General features: G+C 35.4%; 1 protein-coding gene across 6 annotated transcripts in view; it reads right to left on the reverse strand.

The window, feature by feature from the left end:
• Nucleotides 1-921: 921 nt before the first annotated feature.
• The window catches only part of LOC149790204 (neogenin-like), a 60,756-nt gene continuing 34,509 nt past the window's right edge, over nucleotides 922-27,168 (reverse strand). For 3 of the 6 annotated variants that reach the window (XM_089972203.1, XM_089972201.1, XM_089972206.1), the window contains 6 exons: nucleotides 24,393-24,496; nucleotides 20,479-20,680; nucleotides 13,676-13,723; nucleotides 11,103-11,285; nucleotides 6,972-7,060; nucleotides 922-1,427 (listed from right to left, as the gene is read on the reverse strand). In XM_089972203.1, coding sequence (XP_089828329.1) covers nucleotides 1,398-1,427; nucleotides 6,972-7,060; nucleotides 11,103-11,285; nucleotides 13,676-13,723; nucleotides 20,479-20,680; nucleotides 24,393-24,496 — 656 coding nt within the window. In that variant the 3' untranslated portion in view covers nucleotides 922-1,397. The remainder of the gene's footprint in view (nucleotides 1,428-6,971; nucleotides 7,061-11,102; nucleotides 11,286-13,675; nucleotides 13,724-20,478; nucleotides 20,681-24,392; nucleotides 24,497-27,168) is intronic. The other 3 variants (XM_089972202.1, XM_089972204.1, XM_089972205.1) reach the window with 3 other exon arrangements.

Consider the following 27,168-nt stretch of genomic DNA (forward strand, 5'->3'; position numbering starts at 1 on the left):
CATTTAAACTCACACTTCTTACATAAGGTTTTAATTATGAACCTGACACTGGACATTTATTTAAAAATGAGAATCTTTCCTAATGCTACAATTAAAACTTTAAATGAATAAATAAGCATTGTCTGCTTACATATCTTAATGTGAAGACATCACAGTACAATGCGAAATTCATCAGTGTGTGTTTGTATTAATGTATGATATGAAATCTGTATACCGTTAGAATATGGACATTTCAAGTTTGTTCTGTAGAATAAAATAAATTAAAAAAAGAAAAACAAAATAATGCTACCATATGGGGACTCAAACCCAGGACCTTCACCCTTAACAGTTGACAAAAGTTGACTGAATATCAAATAGAATACGAACTTGTTAAACTCATTCAGTTATAATAAGTGACTAAATATTGAATAGAACACAATCTTGGTAACCCCAGTCAATGATTGTTTGGATTATTACATGATTTATGTTGAAACCAGGTTAAATAAGCTAATATATGAAATTCACTTGATGTGGTTTGGTATTTATTCTTAGGCATTTTTGCTATTTTTAGCTGGTTCCCTTGTGATACATCATTACCGTCTGTTCGTATTGTGGAGAAAGAGACAGAACACAGAAAAGCAAAAACAAAGACGATGAAGTAGAAAACTGAACTAAATATGGTGGTAGATATATCTACCGATATGGTGGTAGATATATCTAACGATATGGCGGTAGATATATCTAACGATATGGTGGTAGATATATCTAAGGATATGGCGGTAGGTATAACTAACGATATGGTGGTAGATATATTTCACGATATGGCGGTAGATATATCTAACGATATGGTGGTAGATATATTTAACGATATGGCGGTAGATATATCTAACGATATATACTTTTTTCAACATGCTTTTTAAAACAGCAGTTCGAGAGACGATATCACCAGTGTTGATACCACTTTTATTGCTCACTGAAATTTATATATTCCATTATCAAATATATGATAAATTGTTATACGGCAATAAAGGAAATAGCTATCTAAAACTACATACAAATTCATGTAATTACAATGGATTAAACATATGTGCACCTACATTAGCGTAACTCAGTGACTGGTTTGAATTTTGCTTTATCATTACTGATGAATTCAAGACATGTTTTAAAATATTGTTAATTTTCATACTTCTTTGTTTCTCTTCGGGTTTGTTTTTCTAGTGAATTGCATAGGACCCAGTTCTATACCCGGAGTGTACAACTGTAGATTTCCGTACTGAATTCTAATGGACCCAGTTCTATCATCAAAGTTTAAAAATGTACATATCCCCACCGAATTCCATGGAGTGCACACTATCATACACTATGCATTGTAGATCTTGTTTATTGTCTTCAAGTGGAGGTAGCATTCATATTGGTCATCAAAAATGAGCCATAATCCACGCAAGGGTCTGAAAGAGAATAGGTAAAAAATATTCTAGCATAGAAAAATTATGAAATACTGCACTTAATTAGGTAGACTTGATAATTACAGCAGAACATGAAATGATGTGCGATACTAATTAAGCAGGCTTGATAATTATAGAAGAACATGACATGATGTGCGATAACAACTAATTAGACATGATAATTACAGAAAATCGTGAAATTATGTGAGATACTAATTAAGCAGACTTGATAATTACATAAAAGCATGAAATGGTGTGCAATACTAATTAAGCAGGCTTGATAATTACAAAAAGGTATGAAATAATGTGCGATGCTGATATAATTATACTGGATAATTACAGAAAAGCACAAAATTATGTGCGATACTAATTAAGTAGACATGATAATTACAGAAAAGCATGAAATGATGTGCGATACTAATTAATCAGGCTTGATAATTACAGAAAAACATGAAATGATGTGCGATACTAATCATGTAGACCTGAAAATTACAGAAAAGCATGAAATTATGTGCGATACTAATTAAGTAGACATGATAATTACAGAAAAGCATAACATTATATGCGATGCTAATTAAGTAGACTTGATAATTACAGAAAAACATGAAATTATGTGCGATACTAATCATGTAGACCTGAAAATTACAGAAAAGCATGAAATTATGTGCAATACTAATTAAGTAGACATGATAATTACAGAAAAGCATAACATGATATGCGATACTAATTAAGTAGACATGATAATTACAGAAAAGCATGACATGATATGCTATATTAATTAAGCAGACATGATAATTACAGAAAAGCATAACATGATATGCGATACTAATTAAGTAGACATGATAATTACAGAAAAGCATGAAATGATGTGCGATACTAATTAAGTAGACATGATAATTACAGAAAAGCATGAAATTATGTGCCATACTAATTAAGCAGACATGATAATTACAGAAAAGCATGAAATTAAGTGCGATACTAAATAAGTAGACTTGATAATTACAGAAAAGCAGGAAATGATGTGCGATACTAATCATGTAGACCTGATAATTACAGAAAAGCATGAAATGATGTTCGATACTAATTAAGTAGACTTGATAATTACAGAAAAGCATGAAATTATGTGCGATACTAATTAAGTAGACATGATAATTACAGTAAAGCATGAAATCACGTGCGATACTAATCAAGTAGACTTGATAACTTTGTGAATAATCTGAAAAAACTTACAAAAGCTACTATATGTAAAATAGGATCTATAAAATTAAAATAACCTCATTTTAATTTATATCCTCGTCAGATAGCGTGATTTTCAAACAAATGTATATATTCTTATTTAGAAGGATATCTCTGCAATTTTATCGATAAGTACGTTACATTTGTCTTCAAAATACCATTGTATCGATAAGTACGTTACGTTTGTCTTCAAAACACTATTGTATCGATAAGTACGTTACGTTTGTCTTCAAAACACCATTGTATCGATAAGTACGTTACGTTTGTCTTCAAAACGCCATTGTATCGATAAGTACGTTACTTTTGTCCTCAAAACGCCATTGTATCGATAAGTACGTTACTTTTGTCTTCAAAACACCATTGTATCGATAAGTACGTTACGTTTGTCTTCAAAACGCCATTGTATCGATGAGTACGTTACATTTGTCTTCAAAACGCCATTGTATCGATAAGTACGTTACGTTTGTCCTCAAAACGCCATTGTATCGATAAGTAGGTTACGTTTGTCTTCAAAACACCATTGTATCGATAAGTACGTTACTTTTGTCTTCAAAACACCATTGTATCGATAAGTACGTTACGTTTGTATTCAAAACAATATTGTATCGATAAGTACGTTACGTTCGTCTTCAAAAAACCCTTGTATCGATAAGTACGTTACGTTCGTCTTCAAAACGCCATTGTATCGATAAGTACGTTACATTTGTCTTCAAAACGCCATTGTATCGAAAAGTACGTTACGTTTGTCTTCAAAACGCCATTGTATCGATAAGTACGTTACTTTTGTCCTCAAAACGCCATTGTATCAATAAGTACGTTACTTTTGTCTTCAAAACACCATTGTATCGATAAGTACGTTACGTTTGTCTTCAAAACGCCATTGTATCGATGAGTACGTTACATTTGTCTTCAAAACGCCATTGTATCGATAAGTACGTTACGTTTGTCCTCAAAACGCCATTGTATCGATAAGTAGGTTACGTTTGTCTTCAAAACACCATTGTATCGATAAGTACGTTACTTTTGTCTTCAAAACACCATTGTATCGATAAGTACGTTACGTTTGTATTCAAAACAATATTGTATCGATAAGTACGTTACGTTCGTCTTCAAAACGCCATTGTATCGATAAGTACGTTACATTTGTCTTCAAAACGCCATTGTATCGATAAGTACGTTACGTTTGTCTTCAAAACGCCATTGTATCGATGAGTACGTTACATTTGTCTTCAAAACGCCATTGTATCGATAAGTACGTTACGTTTGTCTTCAAAACGCCATTGTATCGGTAAGTAGGTTACGTTTGTCCTCAAAACGCCATTGTATCGATAAGTACGTTACTTTTGTCTTCAAAACACCATTGTATCGATAAGTACGTTACGTTTGTCTTCAAAACGCCATTGTATCGATGAGTACGTTACATTTGTCTTCAAAACGCCATTGTATCGATAAGTACGTTACGTTTGTCCTCAAAACGCCATTGTATCGATAAGTAGGTTACGTTTGTCTTCAAAACACCATTGTATCGATAAGTACGTTACTTTTGTCTTCAAAACACCATTGTATCGATAAGTACGTTACGTTTGTATTCAAAACAATATTGTATCGATAAGTACGTTACGTTCGTCTTCAAAAAACCCTTGTATCGATAAGTACGTTACGTTCGTCTTCAAAACGCCATTGTATCGATAAGTACGTTACATTTGTCTTCAAAGCACCATTACGCTATTCATGTACTAATCCTTACTTGAACAAAAAATATATGTATATGATAAACAATTTTAGCCTGAATGCGTGATATTAACATTCTGGTTTAAAGAGAAAGATTACATGGATATATTGCAAATCAGAGTGATAAGAATTACAAAATTTCCTATTTAAGCCACATCAAACATAGAGGATTAAATTATTTTGTTGTACATCTCAGCGATACCAATTCCAATTTTATTTTTGAAAGCAACATCTATCATGGAAGGTTACATGATGTAACAGGATGCATTTTGAAAGATGTTATTGCACCATATAACTGAGTGAACCTTGCAACGGTCAGCGTGACACGTAACAATTAAGATTGACGTATGGGCTATGCCCAAAATAATTCGCTAGCTTGTAATGGATTTAATATTCCTGGTTGGGGCATAATTGAGTTTTATTGAGATAATGGTTAGAGACATAGACGATACCAGGTTAGTGTGGCTTAAGTAGCGGGAAAAAAAACGACAAATTGGAGACAATCCAGAGACATTTGTCCTACTGGAAACAAGTGTCATAAAATGAGAGTTTCAAAATTAGTCATTAAGAAAGCGCAGAAATATGAGGTGTAACTCAAACCCAGATAGGCGTTGGTTAATTATTTGCATTTTTATAAAGTTCATCTTGATTGACTAAACTACAAAAGGGGTGTGCTTCCTGGAAGAAATTCTATGTTTTACGTATTCTCCCTCTAAAATTTAGTCAGTATAAGTTTCTGAAGGAGTATGGAAGTTTGCTCCGGCAAATTAACCAGTAGTTTCTCGTTATAAATTGTTCAAGGGACGGGTATCTGGAAGATTGAGAGACGCTGAACTTAATGGAATATAGATATTTTGCTACGTAGAAAGCACATGGTTTGTTTCAATCTCATGCACTTTTCGTTATATGTGTTTGGAATTGTTTGTTTGAGTTTATTTATTTAAATTCATATATCAATTTGATGGATTCGGAATATAACTATTTGCATTCACGTCTTGAATGTTGAATTACTCATTTATTCTAAGAATGTCATACATTATTTTCCTGATAAGAATTTTGAGAGGATTGTTCAAATTTACTCATGTATCTGGAAGAGGAATCATGTATTCTAGGAATGTCATGCGAGAAATGTTATGCCTGCCGATTTACATTTTTAGTCCAGATAGTGGTTTATAATCCACAGCAGGGGGTACGGATGGTTCATTAAGAGGTCTAGTTATGTCAAAGTTAAATTAGGAATGCTGATGAGCCACTAGGGTGAGATATTCATTTTGTTGTAATAGGTTTGTGAGTATTAGTTGTAAGGCTGAGAACTGACCCATGTTAGTATTAGTTTCTGTTTCTGATAAGTCGATAGCTCACGTAACAGGAGTGGGGGGGGGTATTGTTCGATGTCTGAAGTAAAACAGCTTGACAAATATTTAGGCTGCGTACGAAAGCAGAATATGGTTCCATATATGCACCATACAGTGGGCAAATACAGCAGACAACCAAGTTACGGTTGTTGACCCGAAAGGAGACTAGAGAGAGAGAAGAGGAAAAGGAATACGTTGACTCTCTGACCTCTCACCAGCTTTGAATTGGGAAGGACCAGCAAGCAAACGTGCTATGCAGGCATGCTGGACAATTAAGTTCGGTTGTTCACTTGATGCAATTTGTCTCATCGGTATAAAGAGAACGGCCAATGGCATTTCTTAAATAAATTTGCTAATTTTACTTCTAAGAGAAAGTCTATCATTCAAAGTATATCATTCAAACGTCATGTTCAGTTTCATTTGGTTTATGTAATTGATTAAATCGTTATATTTTACATCCGGAATCTCGTGTTGTTCTATTTTATATCTCTGCTCAGATCTCTGTTCTCAATCCATTAACTTCATATTTTACTTTATTATTTAATCGATCCAGGCAATAACACCTTGATCAATCATCCTCTAGATAACAATAACCAAGTCATCGCCATAGATATATTGTAAATCTTAATGCTAATAATGACAATTTAAACCAGTCTCAGTGTCCACCATTGCTTATTACCATGTGTTTGTGTAATGTTGTACTAAATTTGGCATGAAAAACTTTCACGACTTAATCTATTAACCAATGTGCATTACACTTTACATACTGGATTGTCTAATTATAGCAAAACCATGGAAACCTCATATCACCGAGAAATTACTTTTATGTGTACCCATATATCACATAATTCTTTACACTTTATATACCGCAAGTTCCACGATTATATTAAGATTGTGGAAACACAAAACATCTTGAGATCAGCTTTTTGTTTTTATCTAATAGAGAATGAACAATGACACTTTCCTGAATTATACAATATACACGCAGACAGGGAGACAAATATACATGTATTCGGCATGTCCAATGAATTGATAATAATTTTTCATTTGTAATGACCGTAATGGAATGGTAAATTGACGCACATGTATCAATTTTCGTATGGAAGTATAAAATGCTCATTTCGAAAATGAGTTTGTAACGATGAAGAAACAGAAATATAATCAGTATGAACTTTATTGCTTAATAGGCTACTTTTGTTATATGGCTGCAAATATTTGCACCTACGAAATCACCCGCAGTTTCCAGTACCTTGTCATCAGCTACAGCTAATCTTCTGTGAATCGTGCCGTCTTTAAAGAACTTCATTCCTGTAACTGCAAAAAATAACGCACAAAAAGTATTTATGCTATAGTGCACGGCTACGACACGCTGGCAATGAGTACTGTACATACTTAGTTCATACCAGATTTAATTAACTGGGACTAGTTAGAACTCGACCATTACTTTCTATGCTATTGTTTTAAATGCAAGAAATGTAACTTGTTAAAACTGACTTTTCTTTCGAAGATGTTGAAACAAGCACAAGATATGCGACTTGTTAGATCTCGGCCTTTACCTTCGAGGCTGTTGATTTAAATACACGATTCCTTTCGATGCTGTTAATTTAAATACAAATTATCGGTCTTTTCGTTCGAGGCTGTAGATTTAAACATAAACGGTATGGAACTTGCTAGATCTCGGCCCTTACTCGCATGGGACTTGTTAGAACTCGGCCCTTCGTCGCATGGGACTTGTTAGAACTCGACCTTTACTTTCGAGGACAGTGATAATTGTATATCCCAAAATTGTCGTCATGCGTCGAACATCTGGCTGGAAATTCACAATAATTTAGAAGAAGAAAAAGGCCTTCACCAAGTTCATACTACCAAGTCTTGTAAAATTATGCGAAGAATATTTTTAAAAATGTGTTGCATGTTATAAATATTTAACGTAAGCGCACTTTATGATATTGTCATCATCCAGTCTTCTTGTTCTCAAACCAATGTCGGTAAGAATCTCAGGCTGAAAGTCAGACTCAAAACCATTTAACTATACATGTATCACTGGACTGTTATTAATTAAATCAGACTGTATAATTGAAGCATGATTACTTAAATCAGAGTGTATAACTGCAGTATGATTAATTAAATCAGATTGTATAACTGAAGTACGTTTACCTAAATCAGATTGTATAATTAAAGCATGATTACCTAAATCAGATTGTATAATTGAAGTACGTTTACCTAAATCAGATTGTATAATTAAAGCATGATTACCTAAATCTGATTGTATAATTGAAGTATGATTACTTAAATCAGACTGTATAACTGAAGTACGTTTACCTAAATCAGATTGTATAATTGAAGTACGTTTACCTAAATCAGATTGTATAATTAAAGCATGATTACCTAAATCAGACTGTATAATTGAAGCATGATTACCTAAATCAGATTGTATAATTGAAGCATGATTACCTAAATCAGATTGTATAACTGAAGCATGATTACCTAAATCAGATTGTATAATTGAAATATGATTACCTACATCAGCTTATAATTGAAGCATGCCTATTTAAATCAAACGGCATAATTGAAGTATCTGACTGTATAATTGAAGCATGAATACCTAAATCAGACTGCATAATTGAAGCATGATTACCTAAATCAGACTGCATAACTGAAGCATGATTACCTAAATCAGATTGTATAACTGAAGCATGATTACCTAAATCTGATTGTATAATTGAAGTATGATTACTTAAATCAGACTGTATAACTGAAGTACGTTTACCTAAATCAGATTGTATAATTGAAGTACGTTTACCTAAATCAGATTGTATAATTAAAGCATGATTACCTAAATCAGACTGTATAATTGAAGCATGATTACCTAAATCAGATTGTATAATTGAAGCATGATTACCTAAATCAGATTGTATAACTGAAGCATGATTACCTAAATCAGATTGTATAATTGAAATATGATTACCTACATCAGCTTATAATTGAAGCATGCCTATTTAAATCAAACGGCATAATTGAAGTATCTGACTGTATAATTGAAGCATGAATACCTAAATCAGACTGCATAATTGAAGCATGATTACCTAAATCAGACTGCATAACTGAAGCATGATTACCTAAATCAGATTGTATAACTGAAGCATGATTACCTAAATCTGATTGTATAATTGAAGTATGATTACTTAAATCAGACTGTATAACTGAAGTACGTTTACCTAAATCAGATTGTATAATTGAAGTACGTTTACCTAAATCAGATTGTATAATTAAAGCATGATTACCTAAATCAGACTGTATAATTGAAGCATGATTACCTAAATCAGATTGTATAACTGAAGCATGATTATCTAAATCAGATTGTATAACTGAAGCATGATTACCTAAATCAGATTGTATAATTGAAGCATGATTATCTAAATCAGACTGTATAATTGAAGTACGTTTACCTAAATCAGATTGTATAATTGAAGCATGATTACCTAAATCAGATTGTATAATTGAAATATGATTACCTACATCAGCTTATAATTGAAGCATGCCTATTTAAATCAAACGGCATAATTGAAGTATCTGACTGTATAATTGAAGCATGAATGCCTAAATCAGACTGCATAATTTAAGTATCATTATCTAAATCAGATTGTATAATTGAAGAGAAATCTAAGTATAGAGACTCAGAATTAAGAATATCCTGAAAGACTCATGAGTCTAGTTTCACTCCATTCAAAGTTACAGATCGTCTCAGTTATTGGACTTTTAGCCTTTCGCAAGTCTATGGGGTCAGGCATTGAGTTTATGAAAAATTAGATTTGTGACAGTTCTTATGTCTAATTACTTAATTTCCTTGGATGGTCTGACTGAAAACAACAAAAAGTAAAAGTGGTCTCCAAAGGAACGAAAATCGTTGCTGAAAGCCCTCAAAAAGAACAGAGAAGGAATAAACTGTTTTCTTTTTGCTTTTGTTGGGTGTTTTGGTGTTTCTGTATGTCTATAAAACAAGAGGCAAACAATACTGAAAGATTGTCTGTGCATTATTTGACCTATATGAGCATTTTATTTTCTCAACAGTAGAATGTTGGACTATTGTCTTCGTAATAAATTTTAGTTGACAGAAACTGGAGAACAAGGATGTTCTGCCATATGCAGTCCGGAACACAAAAGACTGCTTCAAAGGAAAACAGTGCTTTGATCAGCTTCGACTATGCATTGTAGGCTCTTATATTCTCTACCCACCGTCGTGTACCGCTAAGAGTGGGACGGTTATTAGAATGCAATAGCAACCATCTGAGATTCCCTGTATGATGTCACAGCTAAGCGTTGGCAGAGCTCTGGTTAGCAGAACCACCATGGCGACGAAGGAAGATGATCTATATATCAGCTTAAGAAATTGAAACGGCAGTGCTAATTGTATACCCGATATTGATGTTGGGTGTATAATTTAGGCCATTAAGAGTGTCACTTTCCTTACGTTGTATATATATATATATATATATATATATATATATATATATATATATATATATATATATATATATATATATATATATATATATGTGTGTGTGTGTGTGTGTGTGTGTGTACGCATACACTAAAAATAATATCATGGCTTTGAAAGTGTTGGTATAAAGCAATCTGATATACCTTTGGTATACTATTGAATATCAAATTGTGATCCGCCCATGTGCAATAATACGTGTATATATACACTGGAACTGCGTGTCTTTAATTCTAGGCCTATATATTAATTATGCATTTCCACCCATTAATCATTAGTGAGTATGAACAGAACAATACAAATAATAAATGATCCCCGTTTTCTAAATTAATTTCACATGATACACAATTTCATCGCAATCCGTTCTGCTTTCCATTCATAGGGCAGATATGTGGATTATATATGATGCAAATATATTTATAGTATGTATGCTGTATCAATGATATTCTACTCACATACATTGTCATCACGATCATAGCATATCATAGATACAGAATACATACCCTTGTTTGGAGGGAGAATTAAATGATTACCAGACACGCAAATTAAAACTAAAGTTATTGCATCCTTTTTAATAATTCTAACTCTGACTAAAAGTAGTATTTGAATTATCATAATCAAGAAAAAAAAATCTTAAGTTTTAATGAACTTGGAGTCAGGAACCTCAATGCTGACGACTGGGGTCACCTGGATTTGTACAGATGTGTGATGAAAACATCAGTTGCTACACACTCGGATCGAAAGGAAGATATTACGAGATTTTGAAAAAATGAATCGCTCTCGGGTTGAAACCCATCCTTTAAGAAAATATAAACAAACAAAAATGCATCAGAAAAAGACAAATTTGAGCACATGTACCATATTTACCCATGACTTCGTCCTTGCCATTGATATAGCATTTTCCTTTTGCTGTCGTGATTTTGTCGTATTGTCTCGTGCTGAGAAAGGTTTCTTCTGACACACGTGTGCATTCTGTTCGAGTAACATGTATGTATTCGTCCTCATCATAATCATATAGCTTGACACGACTTTCTTGAAAATCTGCAACAAAGAAAGAAATACGCTCTGGCAAATTCACTTCTGCTTGATTTCGTACACAATACTATACACCTATTTTCATTCAGATTTTGAGGAAAGAACGAGTTTGTGGCCATCAGATCATGAGATATATTTATACAATATAACAAACTGAGTTCTTCCCCCCCCCCCCATGAAAAAAAAATAGGGAATGCAGTTTAGCAATCATTGTATTCACCCTGCCCCGTTTTTCGCATTTAAAACATTTTATTTATACAGAATGAATTACATTTTTTTTTAAATTAGGATTTATAAAAGTTTCATTTAAGGACGTCAGATAAACAACCTTAACAGTTCCAGTCTGTGTGTACAATACGGAATTACGGATTGAACATTCGTATCAAATGTCAAATCCACGTGACAGAATCAAAATGATATATAATAAATCTTGACAAAGTAAAAGCGAAATCTGTAAATTAGTAGGGTATTATTGGATCTCCTCACGTGCTTCTTATGGAATTGTAAAAACGCAAGAAGGAGTTTCCAATAGGATGATTCAATAAAATGTTTTCACCAAATGAATCGTCATTGATCCAAAATTCTATATAAAAAACCTAGGAATTACTTCTAAAGTATTGTTTTATAGAATTGTAGGTGAGTGTGTGCCGAAAATTATTAATAGGCGAAGAAATCAGTCTTTTTGCAGTGATTATTGGGGCGAAGGTTTGCATTACAATAAGGAAGGAACCAAGCGCAAGTTGTTTTTTTTTTTTAATTTAAAAAATATTATTTATCGGTTTTGGGTGACTAAATAATGATGCCTGAACAAAAAATGTCTGCAAATTATTGATCTTTCACGAAAATGGCAATATTCGAAAGAGCAAATACATTGCATTAGCGCCAGATTCTGTAGCAATAGAAACCTGTCGTTACAATATTCATCTCAAAAAACCAACCTTTGTGATTTTTAAAAAAAGAAAATCACAACCTGAGACTGAGAATCACTTCAGTCTAGATTTTTAAAGACTGCCATCTAGATACCTACCCTGTACTGAAACTGTAAATCCATTACTGCATCACATATCAGACAATCCCTAAAATAGTTTATTTCGTTTGAGCATCATGTCACATTGTCCTGACACCACGCCGACCAGTCCTAGCACTAACTTCTGAGGGCCAAGCGAGGCCGCTGCTAGTACCATTTGTATAAATTTGTGGTATCACTCGGCCGGGATTCCAACCCACGACCTCCAGCCTCAAAGGCGGTCGCCCATACCACTTAGGCCACCGGAGAGTTCAATATATCCTTGAGACTTATGTCAATGGAATGAAAAAAATAACGTTTCATGTTTTGTCAACCTCTTGACCTCAAGTTTGCAATTTCTTTTGTAAATCTCATTTCCGGTCGATTCTAATCTTTGTAAGTCACTGTATTTAATCGATATACAATGAAAACTTTAAGTGTATTTTGACTTTATGTATGGATTGTTGCGATGTCCCAAATACTTATAAATGTCATCATTTCCAACCCTTAAGCGTACGATTTTTGGAGTCTATTAAGTACGAGGTGGCACATATATTATTATTATTATTATTACCGAAGTTGTTGTTGTTGCTATCAGTATTATTATTATCATTATTATTATTATTATTATTATTATTATTATTATTATTATTATTATTATTTGCAAAATGGAAGGCAGTAGTTCTTAAACGTTAGGTATTATATGCACATTAAATACCACAGCGAAGATATTCCATGTATGCTAATCATGTCATTTGCATCTGAATAGATGGATATTATATCATTAATTTTATTCTGCTGAGTATTATCAGGGCATATTATTGTTCACTGCTGAGTTCTATCTGGGCCTATTGTACACTGCTGAGTGCTATCTGGGCCTATTGTACACTGCTGAGTATTATCAGGGCATATTGTACACTGCTGAGTATTATCTGGACCTATTGTATACTGCTGATGTAAGCAATTTATTCAGAAGGAAACGATTTGCACTAAACCCAGAATGTTTAGCTGCCCTGCTGAACGAATAGTATGACGCACATATGCTATCGTCCATTTCCAAGCTAGGAAAAATGGAAGCTGCATTGAGAGTTGCCTAGTACTGCAATAAACGACATCCACGTTTCGATAACAATTGCACTATTATCCCATGTAGGTGGCAGTTTATCAGCAATAACTAAAATGCACACATGCAGATCATTCACTTGTTTCAAACGTGGATACGAGTAACTTGTTACCAGACGTGCTTTATCTCTTAAACGCGCTGTAATCGACAGGTGCGTGACAAGTATCAACCGAACTTGTAAAGTTCACTTTTAACTCAGGTAACCACTGCCAGACTCAATTCGAAACGATAGCGCTGCTCATCAATTGTACAAAAGGAAGTTATTACCATATAGTTCCACGTCTGCCGTCAAATGAAGCATCGATTCACCGGGTGCTGAAAAAACAAAAACAAAAACAAACAAAAAAAGAAATAAAAGTAAAATGTGAATAAATTATATTAAATCGGATGAAACAGAACGCCGGTGATATGTATGATAATAAATAGGTTAAACTGAATCATTTATTTTTTAACGTTAATAATGTTCACTGTATGCTATGGGATAGTTTGTTCAGGATATAAATAATCTAGCCAAACTTTGAACGGCACTGATACCTAGATATTTTAAATTCGGTAAAATATATGGCCAGTAGTTAATGAAAAGACAGTAAAACGAAAATTTGGACAGTTGCTTGTTTTTTAGTTTTCACTAGTCACCAATGGCTGTCTTTTTTTCTTCTTTTTTTTTCTTCTAAGTTTATGCTATGTTATGCTTTTTGTGTGTTTCTTTTCTTTGTTAGATTGGATAGAAATTATAAGACCTCGTAGTGATGAGTATGGTATGTCATATCTTGTTAAAAATGTTCGACATTGTTCCAAAATCCATTAAAGCCTTATATTTCATACATCATTATCATCATCATCGTCATTATCATCATCATCATCATCATCATCATCATCATCAATAAAATGTCAATCCTTTTATGTAAAAATTCATTCAAAAGCGTTAATGTTTTTAATGATGGCAGCAATATTTTTATTGTGGATGAACATCATTTGTACGATTTTTAACACCATGATAATTTCTGTACGATTATTAACACCATGATAATTTCTAACCGATTATTAACACCATGATAATTTCTAACCGATTATTAACACCATGATAATTTCTGCACGATTATTGACACCATGATGATTTCTGTAAAAAAATTCACCATGATAATTTCTGTACGATTATTGACACCATGATAATTTCTGTAAAACTTTTATCACCATGATAAATTCTGTACGATTATTAACACCATGATAATTTCTGTACAATTTTTATCACCATGATAATTTCTGTACAATTTTTAACACCATGATAATTTCTGTACAATTTTTATCACCATGATAATATCTGTACAATTTTTAACACCATAATAATTTCTGTACAATTTTTATCACTATGATAATTTCTGTACAATTGTTAACGCCTTGATAATTTCTGTACAATTTTTAACACCATGATATTTCTATACAACCAAACCACGATGAGCAATAACAGAGCAACGCAACATAGTATTACCATGACAGCTAAAATTTAGCAAAATATATTTCTGAGTGTGTGGTAAAATAAAAATTGATAATCCAAAGCTTTTACTGTAAAGACTGCCTACATAAGACTGATATTTTGTATTAAGTTTCAGAAATAACTTTAACATGGTATGTTACCTCTTACAGCAAGGTGAGTGATGTGACTTAATTTACACTCCCCTATGACTTCCTTATCCATTTGTATCGTTCTATCAATGTCAAGTCGTTATCGTTATATCGTTATCGTTATATCAATGCCAAGTCGTTATCGTTATAAAGAAAACAAGATGGCCGCTATCGATTAACCGGCTTGAAGCAGCTGTTCCGTGTTTTAGTGCCGTTTTCATGATATTTGTGCTTGTTGCCCGTTTTCATCTACGTTATTGTGTTCATTATGTATTGGTTGTTTAATTCGTATGTGTTTCTTCATTTCCTTGTTTTGGAAATGAAAATAATTAGACTTTTTCTCAGCTGTCTTGCTCCATTGTTTTTGAACAAACCGCCATCACGTGATACTCGCCAGTCAACCCGTTTATGCTATGACGGAGCCTCATTAATTGCTTTAAATGTTCACTCCTTGGCTCTCCACACTACACTGTGCTCTAGACTAAACGAACTGGGACTACATTCATCATTACCTAAATGTAAACAGAAGCGATAAAAGAAACGTTGTTTCAAAGCTGGCCTGCGTAGAACATAAAGAAGAATTCCAGTTATCTCCCTTATTTCGGCTCAACAATTTAAAAAAAAATTCGACCGTTAATTTAGATAACCTAATTCAAATCCCTATTAATTCGACAACCTTTGTGTCAACTATCCAAGAGATACCTCTGCGTATTGCATTATTCAATGCCCAGTCAGTAGGACCACTGGAAAAGAGCACAGAAATAGTTAACTTTATCAACGACTACAATACTGACGTCTTTTTCCTGACAGAAACATGGCTAAAAACATCAGGCGATGAGCCCAATTGTGCGGATCTAACACCCACTGGTTACTCCATCAAGTCGTTCCCCCGTAACTCTCGCGGAGGTGGAATTGCTGTCATCACAAAGAACTCCATGATCAAACGTCTTAACCACACCACAACATTCAATTTCGACCACACATCGTTTGAAGTAGTCCAAACCACACTCACACTGGAGCAAAGGTCAGTCCATTTTTTCTGCCTATACTGCCCTCCTCCTAGTAGAAAAAACAAGCTGGCTGAATCTCTCTTTTTGGAGCAGTTTTTGAATCTCCTGAAATATGGAAATTCGATAGGTGGCAACCTGATTATTCTAGGAGATTTCAACTTTCACTTTGACTGTCCCGGAAACCCAAACACATCAAAACTCATAGATTCCATTAATTTTTTCAACCTCAAACAGTCAGTTAACCAACCCACCCATAAACATGGTCACATTTTGGACTGGATTCTTCATAGACCTGATGATAACATTCTACGGTCCTCCCTGGTATCCCATGACCTTGCATCAGATCACCTCTGCATTATATGCCATCTTGACGTATCATTCCCTAACCCTCCACCTTTATCTGCTACTAAGATAAACCCCCATATGATAAATAAAACCAAACTAATGCACGACATCCAAGCAAACCTAACAACTTGCTTACCTCCTACAGCAGAACAACTCAATAACTGCCTGCGTTCATTGCTCGACAAACATGCCCCAGGTACCAAGTGCAGAGTATCAATTCAAAAGTGTTCTCCATTTTATAGCAGTGTTAGGGACCAGCTTCGCACTGATAAAAGAGACCGCCGTAAAGCTGAGAGGCTTTGGCTTTCCACCAAACTCATTATTCATAAGCAAATCTATGAAGCCGCTAAGACGAATGTCACAAATATAGTCCATGCAGCGAAATTAGCCCACTACACTAATAAGATCATGGAAAGTTTCAGCTGCAATGAGCTCTTCGAGATTACTAACAAGATAATGTCAAGGAACAAATCTTCGCCACTTCCAACTACATTCTTTCCAGTCGACCTTCCGGCCATGTTTGCAAATTTCTTCCGTGACAAAGTACAAACCATTAGAGATAAGCTTGACACCACAATTTTAATTGACTCGTCGTCACCATACAGTTGGGATACAGAATTTGAGCGGCAACCATTAGCAGCATTTGAACCTGTCTCTATGGATTTCGTACGTACATTCCTGATGAAGAGTGCAACAAAGTCATGTGAACTTGATCCAATTCGAACATCACTGCTGCTTGAGTGCTTAGATCCAGTATAGCCTTCACTAATTGATGTTATTTATACCTCTCTCTCATCTGGGGAATTCCCATCATTTTTCAAAAATGCCATTATATAGCCTGTGCTGAAGAAACCAACACTAGACCATAATGATTTAAAGAACTACCGCACAGTTTCTAATCTCCCATTCATATAACAAATCTTAGAAAAGGTTGTTATATCCCAGCTTGTATCTCATCTGAATCCAAGCAGTCCTTTTAGCAATGTACAATCTGCATATCGCCCGTGTCACAGCACTCTAACTATTCTTGTAAAAGTAGTTATGACATTCTCTCTGCGTTGGATAGCGGAAAGATTACAGTCCTCACCCTCCTTGATTTGTCTGCAACATTTGACACAATAGACCATGATATATTACTTCACCGTCTCCAGCATGTATTTGGCATTCATGATACAGCCTTACTGTGGTTCAAGACATACTTGGTCAACAGGACACAAATTGTATCTGCAAATGGAATACACTTCAGCACAGTTGATCTATGTTATGGTGTTTCAGAGGGGTCTGTTCTTGGACCTGTTCTCTTCATTATATACACTCAGCCGCTCTCAAGTGTCATATATCATCATCCAGTGTCTCGCCAATTGTACGCTGATGACACCCAAATATACATACCTAGCCACCCAACTGAAGTTGATGCTAGCATCCAAGGTGTAGAGAGACGCATTTCTGATGTGAAATCATGGATGACATGTAAGAAGCTGCAGATGAATGATGATAAAATTGAGGCCATTCTGATCACAAGACAAAGACTTTCTCATTCACATCCTTTACCTCAAACAATAAATATCAGCAACACCAACATTAAATTCACACAATCAGTACGAAACCTAGGTGTTACTCTGGACAGTACTTTCACATTGCACCAACATGTCATGAACATATGCAAAGCTGCATATCTTGATCTGAGACGCATTAGCTCAATTCGCAAATATCTTTCAGTTGATGCCACTAAAACACTTGTGTGTTCATTAGTACTTTCAAGACTGCACTATTGTAACTCAATTATGTCTGGTTCATCTCAATATCTGCTCCAGAAACTTCAAAAAGTTAAAAACACAGCTGATCGGATCATACTTAGAGTACCACGATCAGAGCACACCTCCCGGCTGCTCTGTACCCTACACTGGCTATCCATTCGATCCAGAATCAAACACAAAACTTGTTCTCTGTGCTACGTTTCACTGTCGAACTCTAGTCCAACATACCTATCCGACCTCACCCATGTGTACACACCGGCAAGATACTTACGCCTCTCTTCTGACAATCGTATACTCATTATTGCCAAGTATGAAAACAAAGTCATATGGACAGCGTTCTTTTGTATACCAGGGCCCAGCAACGTGGAATGAATTGCCCACTGAACTTAGACACAAAGACGCAGTGATCACATTCAAGTGTGGTCCCAAAACTCACTTATTTCGACTGCAAGAACAAACTTAAAGACATAATAATGTTTCATACCTTAAATATTCTCAGCATGTATTTTTATGTTTTCTAATTTCATGGTACTTGTGTTTGCAATCATATCATTATATATGCTTTGTTTATCTTACAGGTGTTGTCTAATGTTGTAAAGCGCTTAAAGCTTCTAAAGATTAGGCGCTATACAAAGTCCTCATTATTATTATTATTATTATTAGTAGTAGTAGTAGTAGTAACATATATATACTGTAAGAGTACGTTTTGCATTCATTAGTGACGATTCAAGAGACTGACATCATCATTCTTTACATTGTGCAATATACCTATCACCACATACATACGTTATATCAATGCCAAGTCATTATTGTTATATCAATGCCAAGTCATTCTCGTTATATCAATGCAAAGTCATTCTCGTTATATAAATGCTAAGTCATTATCGTTATATCAATGCCAAGTCAATATCGTTAGATCAATGCCAATTCGTTATCGTTATATCAATGCCAAGTCATTATCGTTATATAAATGCCAAGTCATTCTCGTTATATAAATGCCAAGTCATTCTCGTTATATAAAAGCCAAGTCATTCTCGTTATATCAATGCCAAGTTGTTATCATTATATCAATGCCACGTTGTTATCGTTATATCAATGCCAAGTCGTTATCGTTATATCAATGCCAAGTCGTTATCTTTATATCAATGCCACGTTGTTACCGTTATATCAATGCCACATCGTTATCGTTATATCAGTGCATGTCATTATCGTTATATCAATGCCAAGTCATCATCGTTATATCAATGCCAAGTCTTTATCGTTATATCAATGCCAAGTCGTTATCGTTATATCACTGCCAAGTCGTTATCGTTATATCAATGCCAAGTCGTTATCGTTATATCAATGCCAAGTCGTTTTCGTTATATCAATGCCAAGTCGTTATCATTATATCAAAGCCAGATCGTTATCATTATATCAATGCCACATCGTTATCGTTATATCAATGCCAAGTTGTTATCGTTATATCAATGACAATTCATCATCGTTATATCAATGCCAAGTCGTTATCGTATATCAATGCCAAGTTGTTATCGTTATATCAATGGCAAGTTGTTATCGTTATATCAATGCCAAGTAGCTGTCGTTATATCAATGCCAAGTCATTATCGTTATATCAATGTCAAATCGTTATCATTATATCAATGCCATGTCATTCTCGTTATATAAATGCCAAGTCATTATCGTTACTTGAATGCCAAGTCGTTATCTTTATATCAATGCCAAGTTGTTATCATTATATCAATGCCAAGTCGTTATCGTTATATCAATGCCAAGTTGTTATCGTTATATCAATGCCAAGTCGTTATCGTTATATCAATGCCAAGTTGTTATCGTTATATCAATGCCAAGTCATTCTATTTATATCAATGCCAAGTCATTCTCGTTATATCAATGCCAAGTCAGTATCGTTTTATCAATGCCAAGTCGTTATCGTTATATCAATGCCAAGTCGTTATCATTATATCAATGCCAAGTCGTTATCGTTATATCAATGCCAAGTTTTATCGTTATATAAATGCCAAGTCGTTATCGTTATATCAATGCCAATTCGTTATATCAATGCCAAGTCATTCGGTATAACCTCAAGATACTTTCCAACATAATTGTTGTTATTTTAGATTATGAGAACATTATTTGCTTGTCTTTGTTATGTTTATAGGCATAACTAAAAAGGGATAAGAATTATCTCTTCCTTTATTCCTTTTCGGAGGAGCCGCGATGGCTGTATTGTTAGCGTGTCAACTCGCGACCAGAAGGGTGGACTTTTGTCATATACCAAATAAATCTTCTTCCTGTTCTTCAAAGTTTGTCTCATAAACAAACACCCACCAACCTCTAGGTACCAGTTCGAATTCTACTGGCTTCGATATAATTGGAGACTGGGACTGCAGCTCAAACAGCACCAACAGTTGAAAGGTGTGCTTGCTGTTCATATCGACCTCTTGAAGAAGATAGTGTGTTCTTGTTTTCCAGTCAGGCACGTCACGGGCATCTGCAGTCGTGCTCCCGGACACCTTGTGGTTTAACACCAATCTCTGGAAACAAATAATAAAACCCGGAATGATTATCTCATAATTCTCTGTTTAAAAAAACACACGTGATTTGGGAATTAATGAGCAAGACGATCAGGGCTTGTACGTCGAGCCCATGATTAAATAACTGTTCTAATACATTTGACTAGGGGCCCCGAGTGGCCGAGTGGTCTAAAGCGCTCTTCGTTGCGGATCACTGCCATCTCACCTCTGTCTGCGGCGGTTCGAGTCTAAGATTCAGCCAATGTGGGTATGTGAGAAAGCTTGCCAGTAGCTTCTCGAGGGTCGGTGGTTCTTTCCGGGGTTTTCCCGGGTTCTTCCTCCACCATTAATACTGGCCGCCATGTATAGCCTATCGTGTGCTGAAAAATGGCATTAAGCCCCACGACAACAACAACAACAACATTTGACTATAACCGCATGGTTTAAAGACGGAACTAGCACATTACAGAACTAGCTGTCTTAGTTTCATAGAGATTCATCCAAACTATAAAGAAAATCTTACAAGTGATTAGGTAATAAAAGCAAAGAAAAAAAGAAACTTTAAACCAGATTTTATATTATCCCAAGATTAAAAGGTCTAAGGAGGAGATTGCAGAATTAATCGTATCAGTTTATACTCATTCAATTATGCGAAAAATTTATCTAGATTTTACGCAGTATAAGAAAATGAAATAATTTCAAGAAAGCCATAACGAAATTTCTGATAGTCAGCATATCATGGAAGGAAATGGCATAGCTTCCGTAAGATTCATCACAATTAGGAACATAATATGACCAAGAAATGCACAGTGATAACCTTTAACCAGAAATTTAATAAACTTTTGTCTACGTCACCGCCTCCGTCGGAAAAGTGGCGATTGTTATTTCTTGCAACCGACTAACCAGGACTCCAGAATAACAAAACCATATTGTGTTACTCTGCCTTTCCGTTCTACTCCTTTCCCAGAACCAATACATAGCTGACGAAAGCGAAAGCGCTGACGACAAGAAAGCCCGTTTGCTAAAAGACCGAACAGAAAACAGCTAGAGACTGTGATTCGTCTTTCAATCTACCAAACTCTACTTTAGAAATGTAAAACATTTTGTGGTTGGTTGTCACAAAATATACTTTCGAAATATAAATACTTATTTGATTGGTTGATATCACGTCTCAGGTTTAAACTCACTGTCAAGTTCTATTTCAAACTCAACTTCAAACATCACATTTGTATACTTTATAGCCCGATATGTTATAAAACCCAAAACTGACTGCAAACATTACTTTTAATATAATTTGGTTAGTTCCGCGCATGACGAATCACGGATAAAGTTCCTGTAAAAGAAGAAAGAGGTCCAACTGTGCATTGGACTTGTATTCGAGTCCAGAGACGTTTCCAGTCAAATCGGGTCAACCTGGATAAAACTTTATTGACAAATGTCGTAAAAAATATTATTTATGGAATTTTAGGGCCTCAATGCCGCCGTTTTTCATAAATGTTACCATTCTTTCTATCTAAAAAAAGTTTAGAAGGATGGAAATGGCTTGTTTACAAAACTCTATCTGAGCTTAGCCATTCTTTGAAATAATCAAGATGTTAGGTTAAAACAACATTCAAATATTCAGTTTAGAATTAAAAGATGCAACCTTTACATTCAGTCACCGAAGTCGCTCTTAATTCAGTTCCTTTAGTGTAAGGTATTGATTCCGAAATTCCTTTGGTGCTAATCTAAATAACAACAAGATTTGCGCCTGGCTGACAAATTCATTCAAGAGGGAATAAAGAAGGACAGACCCGCTTTTTAAATCATATCTGAGAAGAGTGTGTGTGATTTAGATTTTTAACGTAACTCAACAATTTTTCAGTCATATGGCTACGATGTCTGCAGTGTGACAGTTTATAGTGGTCTAGCACTTTGGCATCATGCCGCAGATAAGTAGCATGATTTCCCACCCAGTCACATTATCCTGACACAAGGCCGACCAGTCCTAACACTTACATCTTAAACTGAGCGCCAAGCGAGGCAGGTGTTATTGCCATTTTGTAAGTCTTTGGCATGACTCGGCCGGGGATCGAACCCACGACCTTTGCTTTAGATAATAATAAGACTCGGCTGGTACGTTGGAACATTTTCAAAGGTGACCTTGGGCTGAAGATAAATCCACCTGTTGTGGATTTACATACTAATTGGTAAGCATACGACATGGATTTGTTTAAAAATATGGACGTCAGTTATCACTTTTAAATGCTAGGCCGAGTACTGCGTCATATCAAACTCAAAATAAGAATAGTGTATTGTATAATGACCCTCTACAGCATCAGGTATAGTATCCTGTTGGTTTCATCTTTTTACAGCGGTTTCGTCATCAAATCTAGCGTTCCATTTTCCGACTGAAATCGGCTGACACACTGATGTCGCCGATTATTACTGGATTAATCCGGATGCATGTGAAAAATGGCCAGGTTTCCCAAAAATTAAATAACTTATAATATGATGAATCGTCGATATTATCTAGTTTTAATGGCACACGACGATGTTTACGACCAATATCGTTCAAGATTCAGTATTATTCAGATGATTTGGCATATATCACTTTTTCCACGTAACGGCAGCATGAAGCTTTAAAAAGAATACATTCTATATTTACATTGCCATGTTTGTTTAAATTCTTTATTTACACTAGCCATGTTAACTGGAAGATCAGAATCGTTAGTGCACTTCGAACTCAAATTTAGTTGAATATGTATAGCAGTTCATAAACAATCAGTGTAAAATATTTGTGTTAATTTTACTAATGACAGCCATATCTGATGTCACACCGGCCCTTAATATAAAAAACGCTGGATAGGCCTTAATGCCAGAATGGTCTACAGCGCCTAAGGCCTTAGTGTCAGGATAGTGTACAGCACATAAGGCCTTAATGGCAGGATAGTGTATAGCGCCCAAGGCCTCAATGCCAAGATAGTGTACGGCGCATAAGGCCTTAATGTCAGGATAGTGTACAGCGCCCAAGGCCTTAATGCCATGATAGTGTACAGCGCCCAAAGCCTTAATGCCAGGAGAATACAGCGTCGTAACAACATCGATTATCTAGCTCATGACTTTAGGAACAATCGATGTTTTTGGACTTCAACAGTTTGAAGGATTATTTTGGATCTAATTTATAATACTGTACATTCTTCTTACGTCTTCATTTTATAATTTTCTCAGTTCCGTTATTTGATAACTGTTGCAAAATCTTGGTTTTACTTATTTCTGTTACTTAGCTTATAACCATAGCATTGTAACAAAATATGTTTGGTAGATCAGGAATTCTCTACCAATATCGACCAAAGATGGATAAATCTTTCTGTAAGATATGTTAAAACAGGGATTATTTTCTAAATAATTTGTATGGAAGCCACAATGTTGCAAAGGAAGTATATCACGACTGAACGTTTATGAAACATGTCCCGAGGAAGTATTCCATCAGGTTTGGCTTGATATTGCTGATTGGTTTTGGCCAAGATGCCAGTAATACTAAATGTTGACTTACGACTTCGAAATTACTGCCGATTACGGCATACATACTATATACAGGGCCATACACAAGTTCTACTTTCTTTCAGCCCGGTGAGATGAAATCAAATGTCTCCTATCTAAATCATAATCTTTTTTCTCAAAGGTCGACAGTAACTGAATGGCAGTAACTCCAGGGGTGTTCAGATGCAATATCTGATCTCAAGCGTATTACCTTGACTGATTCTAGTTCAATATCTGTAAGGTTTAACTTGTCCCACTGTATGAAAACGTTCTGGGCACCAATTTGTCTCACGTCCAACGATATCAAATACTCTCCTGAAATGAAGGAAAATAAATACTCCTCAGACTCATGTGCCGCCGGTTACCTTCTACAGTGTCATGAAATTGTCGTTATCATGGGAGTTAACATGAAGAATCTGACGATCGTTCATTTCAAAATGGATGAAATAAATTGAATAATTTATATCTTTGTGCGAAAGATTAATATGATTCAATGAAATTTTTTATTTTACTTTGGAATCAGGTCGAAAGTAAGAAAAAATTATGCATTTAAAAAGTTGGTAGAGTATAAAGCTAATAGATATACCAATAATGATGGTATATCAAATCGTGATCCGCCCATGGCGCAATAATACGATTATATAAACATTCTTTCATCTGCGGCCATTTAGATCAATGATGAAATTCCACTCATTAATCGTTAATGACGTATGAAAATAAAGAAAAAAGTATCAATAGGTCCCGTTTTTTTAAAAGAATTTAACATGGTACACAATTTCATCATAATCCGTTCATTTTTTCATTTTTTTATGTTCCCCTCTCCAATATCATGCATTATGAAGTAACATACGCATAAATATGGAGTGAGAGAGAAGAGCAAATTTGGTTGGATGAAAACCATAAAACTGAACTTGTACCAAGTAACCTACAAGAATATGGTTCTTCGTAACGGCAAGTTTACACTTTTCTTCGAATCCATCTACATATTGTTCATAATATTAATGATACATAGTTACAATAGCCCATCGACGCCATAAGTTAAATTTGTCGGTTACGAGGCACACGTGCTGTAATTCGCCGGATTAGATTCATATGTGATGATCGTCCGAGAATTATGAGTTGGTACGTTACTGTATTTTGAATGGATATGTGCAACTTTACAACCTTTTGACGATTGTGAAGCGACAAAACTCGCATGCCAACGTCGAATCGAGCGGAGGCTGGGGTCACGCTTGCACTAGTTGTGTTAATTAATAGTACCGATAAGGGGATTTGGTGTTGTCAGAGATTTCATCGCACTTTACTGATAAAACGTCAGACTCCTGTGATAACCGATGTGGTCCTAATGCATAGTGAACTGTTCCAGATCATTAAAAGTGAAATTCTTGCACGGTACTTTAATCTGACGCAAATACTTATCTCGCAGATATAACCGAGGTGGTCCAAATGCAGTGAACTGATTCAGATCATTAAAAGTGAAATTCCGGCACGATGCAATCCCATAACCGGTGTGAGCACTTTAAGCCACCTTTTAAACACACAAACAACAATACATAGGAGCTGACGACGGCTTGATAGTCACCCTGTTCATGTTCCATTCAAACGGATAAGATGGTTTTAAGTGACGAGACAAATGGCAAACTATTTACATGAAAATTATGTTGTTCTCCGAAACGGCAGGATTCGTGAGCAATAAATGATAGTTAAGTTCAAGAGCACCGTTCTTGAAGGGAAGGGGAGATGAGTTAAGTCATAAGTTTGCCTGACGATGAATAATTAGTGTTGATAGATGGTGTGAGTCAAAGGTTTGCCTGACGATGTATACTTAGCGTTGGGAGATGGTGTGAGTCAAAAGTTTGCCTGACGATGTATACTTAGCGTTGGGAGATGGTGTGAGTCAAAAGTTTGCCTGACGATGCATACTTAGCGTTGATAGATGGTGTGAGTCAAACGTTTCCCTGACGATGTATACTTAGCGTTGGGAGATGGTGTGAGTCAGAAGTTTGCCTGACGATGTATACTTAGCGCTGGGAGATGGTGTGAACCAAAAGTTTGCCTGACGATGTATAATTAGCATTGGGAGATGGTGTGAGTCAAACGTTTGCCTGACGATGAATAATTAGTGTTAGGAGATGGTGTGAGTCAAACGTTTTCCTGACGATGTATACTTAGCGTTGATAGATGGTGTGAATGAAAAGTTTGCCTGACGATGTATACTTAGCGTTGATAGATGGTGTGAGTCAAAGGTTTGCCTGACCGAGTATACTTAGCGTTGGGAGATGGTGCGAGTCAAATGTTTGCCTGACGATGTATACTTAGCGTTGATAGATGGTGTGAGTCAAACGTTTCCCTGACGATGTATACTTAGCGTTGGGAGATGGTGTGAGTCAAAAGTTTGCCTGACGATGCATACTTAGCGTTGATAGATGGTGTGAGTCAAACGTTTCCCTGACGATGTATACTTAGCGTTGGGAGATGGTGTGAGTCAAAAGTTTGCCTGACGATGCATACTTGGCGTTGATAGATGGTGTGAGTCAAACGTTTCCCTGACGATGTATACTTAGCGTTGGGAGATGGTGTGAGTCAAAAGTTTGCCTGACGATGTATACTTAGCGCTGGGAGATGGTGTGAATCAAAAGTTTGCCTGACGATGTATAATTAGCATTGGGAGATGGTGTGAGTCAAACGTTTGCCTGACGATGAATAATTAGTGTTAGGAGATGGTGTGAGTCAAACGTTTTCCTGACGATGTATACTTAGCGTTGATAGATGGTGTGAATCAAAAGTTTGCCTGATGATGTATACTTAGCGTTGATAGATGGTGTGAGTCAAAGGTTTGCCTGACCGAGTATACTTAGCGTTGGGAGATGGTGCGAGTCAAATGTTTGCCTGACGATGTATACTTAGCGTTGATAGATGGTGTGAGTCAAACGTTTCCCTGACGATGTATACTTAGCGTTGGGAGATGGTGTGAGTCAAAAGTTTGC

This window comes from Sinohyriopsis cumingii, chromosome 10, assembly GCF_028554795.1.
Source record: "Sinohyriopsis cumingii isolate HCF-2022 chromosome 10, ASM2855479v2, whole genome shotgun sequence".
Classification (NCBI taxonomy): Eukaryota; Metazoa; Mollusca; class Bivalvia; order Unionida; family Unionidae; genus Sinohyriopsis; species Sinohyriopsis cumingii.